The sequence below is a fragment of the Myotis davidii genome, unplaced genomic scaffold (genome assembly GCF_000327345.1).
Source record: "Myotis davidii unplaced genomic scaffold, ASM32734v1 scaffold268, whole genome shotgun sequence".
Classification (NCBI taxonomy): Eukaryota; Metazoa; Chordata; class Mammalia; order Chiroptera; family Vespertilionidae; genus Myotis; species Myotis davidii.
Genome location: NW_006383015.1, coordinates 4893507 through 4899760, shown reverse-complemented (window position 1 = coordinate 4899760; position 6254 = coordinate 4893507). Strand labels below are relative to the sequence as shown.

The window sequence follows — 6254 nt, the reverse complement described above, 5'->3', positions numbered from 1 at the left end:
TATGGTGTGATAGTAGCACAGGTTGCTGTTGTCAGTAATATAGATGTTTCCTGCACTGATTTCCTTCAGGGACTGGAACTGCAGGGAAGTGATGCCTTGTTGCTTGAGGATAAGCAAGGAGAGGCCACTAAAGAGAGGGAGAGGGAACACGGAACGATAATAAATATTTTCTGGCCAGGACATTCGTTTCTAAAGTAAAATATCAGGTGTCACATCTTACTCCAAAGAAAATAAACAGACCACAGAGAGAGAACTGAGTCAATAAATCTGTGCTCAGAATATCAATCTTTACATGCTATATACTGGAGGCTTTAACAGCAATACCCAAAAGAAACATGTTCACTTTTAGAAGAATGAATATTAATGCTATCTCTGTCTTTGTGCACTTATTGACCACTGACGTATCTGCTCACTGCCTTCTCTCCTTCCCTCACATCTTCAGTTCCTCAAGAATGAAATCCTGTGTTAAGACTAAATAATTAAATAAATTTATGTGGAATGGCTTCCATATATCCTAAGTAAGATATTAATTGTATTCTATTTAATAGATGAAGAATGCTTTCCAAGGATAAATATTGCAGAGAATGTCTTTGATCTTAGGCTTTAATTTATTTTGGAACAAAAGAATAATTGTAATAGCTGAAGAATGTATAAGTAAAGGTAGGAGATATAAAAATTTACAGAGACGAAGAAATTAAACTTTAATTTTACAAAATATTCAGAAGGCTTGGACAACTGGGGAAAGAAACTCTAAATGTTAAGTAACAACTACACGGTAGAAACAATCATGTCAAGGAAATTTTTTTATTTCAATATAGTCCACATTTTGTAATTAAGTTCCTTTTGCATTCTTTGAAGAATAACTGTGTTTCCCACATTTCAACTAATGGACATGATTTTACATTTTGGAGATCTAAACTGTCCCCTTTTATTTTACTTCTAAATCTAAAAATAGTTTGCTGACATATATATCAGCAAAATATGCACGTGTGTGTGTGTACTCAACTGAGCTATAATTCATTTTCTCAAATCCTGGCTCTCATTATAAAAACTTGATTTGTAGATTATAATATGCCTTGATATACTTATAATATTCAGTAGATAGTAAAATTTGTTGCATCTAACATGACTAAGTTATATCTCTGAACTCTCCTTTTATATTAATACTTCCCCATTTACCTTTTCAAACCTCTTATAAATATACCTGTTTTAATAGCAAAATTCAATGAATTTTCTGTGAAATGCCATTATATAATATTTGATGACAGTATTGATTTCAAGCAGCATTTAGATTTAAACAATAAACATTAAATTAAAATATCCTATGTAAATCAGCTTTTAACTTCATAAACAATAGTTTCATAAAGATAAAAATCTGAAATAAAATAAAAGCAGTGGCTTAGTAAATATTAACTCTACTTTTATTATACGAATAAAACTATTGACATTAGAACAGCGTCCTTTTGAGCCTTGGTGATTCTGTTTATTACAACTAGCACCGCACAAAGGGAGGTGGACTAATTCGTGAAACATCAGCTCTATGATGCTTGGTTCAAATGAAAGCACCAGAGGCAAAACAAGAGCTTCCCGTATGGCACTTGTATCCCCTACATCTGAGCCATTTCTAAGTCATCCTACTTTCTCTTTTAATTATAATAAATATTATAAAAAGAATTAATTTTACGCTTCATATCATGCATTCCATACCTGCAAAACATTACTATTACTTTAATGATAGGTGGTTGGAAAATCCAGCTGTGCATTCTGTATACTTTAAGCACAACTGGGGTAATTTTTTTGTTGAACTCACATTGGAATTAAAAGAAGAAACCCAATATTTCTAGAATCAGTAAATTCATGAGGTTAGTAGTTTTGATATAATATGTACATGATGCTACTCTTGAAATCTGGGAGACCTGCATCTTTGAACATATAAACCTACCTATAGAGTACTCTTCCACCAATGGTCACCAGGTTAGAAAAAACACTGAAGTCGGTCATGTTTGGGGGCCATGACTGTATGTTCAAGAAACCTATAAAAGAAGAAGACAGTTGAAAAATTCATTACATCATTGTCTGAGCAATAGTGTTTAACACTGATAATTCTTGAAATATGATAAAAATGTGTTGAAAGATAAGAAAAGGAAAGTGAATATTCCTACTTTTGAACCATTCTATCTCATATTTCTTCTTCTAAATGGAGTGTCTTAGCCAAAGTTTCATGGCTCCAATACTCCAAAGAATATCAAAGGAGGGGGTCAAAGAGGGAGGAATGGGGCACATCTGTAATACTGTCAATAACAATAATGATAATAAAATGAGCACCAAAAATCTATATTTCTCAGACATATGGAATCATATAATTGTAGATGTTAATCTACATAAATCTTAATTTAATGTATTCTTCTAAAAGCAAAAATATTTAGACTAACTAGATAAAGAGAAAAATTCAATTTCAATTTCTCTGAAATCCTTTACCACTGTTTCTATACACTTACTTGTAGACCTCAGTTGCCCATCTTGCATTCTAAGACATAGACGTATATACTTACCCCTGCTCATTTGACTTTATACTCTTCAATAACAAATCATGTTTAATTCATGTTTATAAACCCATATCATCTACTATAACAGCACCAAATGTATTACATGCTCTATAAACATGTGCTAAATGAATGATATGCATTACCCACAGTAAATAGTACTTCTTGTGAAAAGGTAAAACAAAAATGCTTTCAAAGATCAATTGGCACTTGCAAAACAGTAACATCAAAATGTCAAGGATATTTTACTCTTTAAATTCCATGGGCTTTCAAAATGTGCATACATGCTAAGGTGTAGAGACTTGAATTTACTTTGAAATTGAGTTTCTGGTTCCAATATTATATAATATTTTCAAGAAATTGTTAAAATTCACATGGTTACTAACACAATTGCACTTGAAAAAATTACCTGTTATCTCTCGAACTGTCCGAAATACATTCAGTTTCTCTGGGTCTATAGCTTCAATCGCATTGTAAGGGTCCCTAGAAAAACCAGGAGAGAAGCAGTCAGATTCAAAATTAAATAAAGGAATAAAAATATAAAAATGTGACATTATTTTATTCAAGTTGAATTGTCATTATCAAGAGGAAGGGTAGCAATGTCTGTCCAGATTTTTCTGCCTTGGATATGGAGGAGAATTTAAAGTTGCTTTGAGGACCACTTTGATGACAGAGAATATGAGTTTATCAAAGGCAAGTCTAGATTTAGAGAAATGATTCAGTTTGATTATACTGAAGACACCCCAAACACAGCAAATACATTTATTAACCATGCTTTATATTTTGCTTTAAATGTTTATTCTTAACTGGGAAAATAAAACCTGCAAATAAATTATGTTATATTAAGGACATTGCCTTCCAGGCTCCTCGAAGCCCTCAAAACTACGAATAACACTTGTAATTTCTTAAGAAGCATAAAAACAAACACATGAAGTCACCTTTTTTGCTATCTCTCCACATTTACCTACTAGTGACTTTTCATAATATTTATAACATTATATAAAAGTTACTCTTCATATGAATTATTTAGAGCAATTTTGTTCCTAACTGATATTTATATTCATTTTTATAACCGACCTATTTGCTTCCATCTATATAAATCATGCTAACATTTAAAAACACAATTTACAATAAATTTAATCACATTCAAAAGGTGTTATAAATTTGAAGATCTAATGCATACACATATGTTTGTAAAAAATGTTTTTGATATATATACACAGATACCTTGTCTTTTCAAAAATGAACATAAATATCTTTTAAAATTAAATGTTTAATAGGGTGTTTTTTTTTTTCAGAGGTTTTCAACTTAAGAACATTTTTTTGGTATAATATACTCATCACATGAAATAACTGCACCCTTAAATATTAAGCCAAACATAAACATAATAATACCAAACATTTCTCAGTAATTCAAGGAATATTTTCAATGTTTAAGGAATACATAGTCTTTTTGAAAATGTTTGATTACTTTAAAATTATTCTGTGCTATCCTGAGCAAGTAGAAACCTAATATTAATATGTACTCTTCAGAGAAAAATTGAATTCTCTTCATTGGCCACTTCTCCAAGAGAGATCAAACCTTCTAAGAACAATGAACTTAGGCTTTTTTAGAAGCATATTCACCTATAGCAATCAATTCAGTTTTATTCTTGCTGTGAACATCTGCCAATTTTTTGCACCTTATACATATATAAAAACAATCTTTATTTGTTTTTTTTATACTGCTTCTTTTTTATTTTTAATTAAATATATTGGGGTGACATTGGTTAATAAAATTATTTAGGTGCAAATGTACAATTCTATGTTATCTCACCTGTATATTGCACTGTATTGCCACCACCCAAAGTCAGATCTCCTTCTGTCACCATATATGTGACCCTCTTTACCATTTACTACTCCCACCACTTCTCTTCCCTCTGGTAACCACCATACTATTGTTTGTGTCTAAGTTAGGACATCTGTTGTTTTACCAATATTTAGGAACCTTCTTTTGTGTCCAAAGAATAAACACGAGGATATGGTAGTCCACTGGATGTGATTTAACAGGGTTATCAATCCAGGTGCTCCATAGTCCCCTGAAAAATTGGCATATGACCTGTTTGGGGGGAATCTGAGTGTGAATCTACTGGCATTTATTTATCTTAGAGTCTCTTATAGACTCTATTAGTTCCAGAAACCATGATATATGGAACTATCTTTAGTGTAGCTGTCTCAACTTGATTCATTGGCATATTCTTCTACACTGTGAACATCCCATATTGTCAAAGGGAAAAAAAATTGCTTGATTAAATGACTGTTTCAAACTAAGAAGTGCGGTCCATTTACTGTACAACTAGTTTAAATGGAGAGTTACGGAGAGCTTGGAGAAACACTATAAATGAGTTTTCCTATAATTCACACATAAACAATGAATATTTTCCTCAATGTGACATGAAGAGCCCTCAAAAGCTTCAAGTCTAAATTAAATGTTCTGGCAAACTTGCTCTATTTATAACTGAAGATGCATAGAATGAATGACTATGCTTTGTATGAATAGGAAGCAAAAATAAAAAATAAGTTCACTATGTGGTAAAATTCTTGTTGTTATCCTATTTTATGGGCAAAGACTTTTGTATGCAGAATAAATGTCAGCACTACAGTAGCAGAATGAACTTTCAACATTTGATTTTTGATGAAAAGCAGTGTCTAGAAAAGCTCTGGTCATACAATAAAATATTCTGACTTTATTGAGAAACACTCAAAACCCAGGGCAAGCACACAATAATGGGGTCACTTCAGTCCTATATTAAGAACATGTCCAGGTTGTGGGGAATTAAGTGAATTCTGGACTGTTCACATGAAGTCCAATGGACCATAGACATCTTATATACTTATTTTAGATTTCAGGACTCTCATAAAATAAGTTGACAGAATCCCACTTACCAACTTCAGAGTACCTGTAGGGAGTTTCATTCTACAGACACTTGAAATCCATAGAACTATAAAATCAAGAAATTTACTAGCTAAATTCAGAACCGTGAGTAAGAACATTACATGCACTCTGTCACCATTGTTGGTGATCCAATATAAAGCTCAGGATAAAGACAGAGCAACATATTTTCACCATCGCATAACAATCTATTTCTTCATTCAACCAATTATCACATGTTCATTGTCTTTCAACTTTGCAGTCTGTCATCTGAATACTTCCTTGTAAGTGTCTCATTGTGACACAGAATGGACATGTTTATCTGGTGAGCATTTTGTGGCTTCAAGCACACGCACATAAACCATGTCAAACATGACAAGATTAAAGGGGGATTATTCCCATGGATAACCCTAAACACTGCGTTTTGCCTGTGGTTCCCATTCTAAATAAGGAAACAAGAGTACCTAGTCTATCTCTGGCAATGGCACTATTGTTCTAGAAACTAAACATTTTCTCTTATTTCATCTTTAAATAGATCCAGAGACATAGAAGAATGGAACAGACTGTCTAATCTCAGAGAAAAGGTAGAGGTGGGTGGGAAATGATTAACCAAAGAATTTATATGCATATATGTATAACCCATGGACACGGACAATAGAGTGATGAAAGTCTGGGGTGGGGGGATGGGTGTGGCCTGAAGGGGTAAATGGAGAAGAAAAGAGGTTATTTGTAATACTTTCAACAATAAAGATAAATTTTAAAAAATAAGTAAATTACAACTGAAGAATTAAAATCATATA

General features: G+C 32.3%; 1 protein-coding gene across 1 annotated transcript in view; it reads right to left on the bottom strand.

The window, feature by feature from the left end:
* The window catches only part of ERBB4 (erb-b2 receptor tyrosine kinase 4), a 608719-nt gene that overhangs the window by 299050 nt on the left and 303415 nt on the right, over positions 1–6254 (bottom strand). The window contains exons 10-12 of the mRNA XM_006778963.2: positions 2953–3026; positions 1943–2033; positions 1–127 (exon numbers count right to left, since the gene is read on the bottom strand). The exon at positions 1–127 is cut by the window's left edge and continues 97 nt beyond it. Of these exons, the coding sequence (XP_006779026.1) occupies positions 1–127; positions 1943–2033; positions 2953–3026 (292 nt within the window). The remainder of the gene's footprint in view (positions 128–1942; positions 2034–2952; positions 3027–6254) is intronic.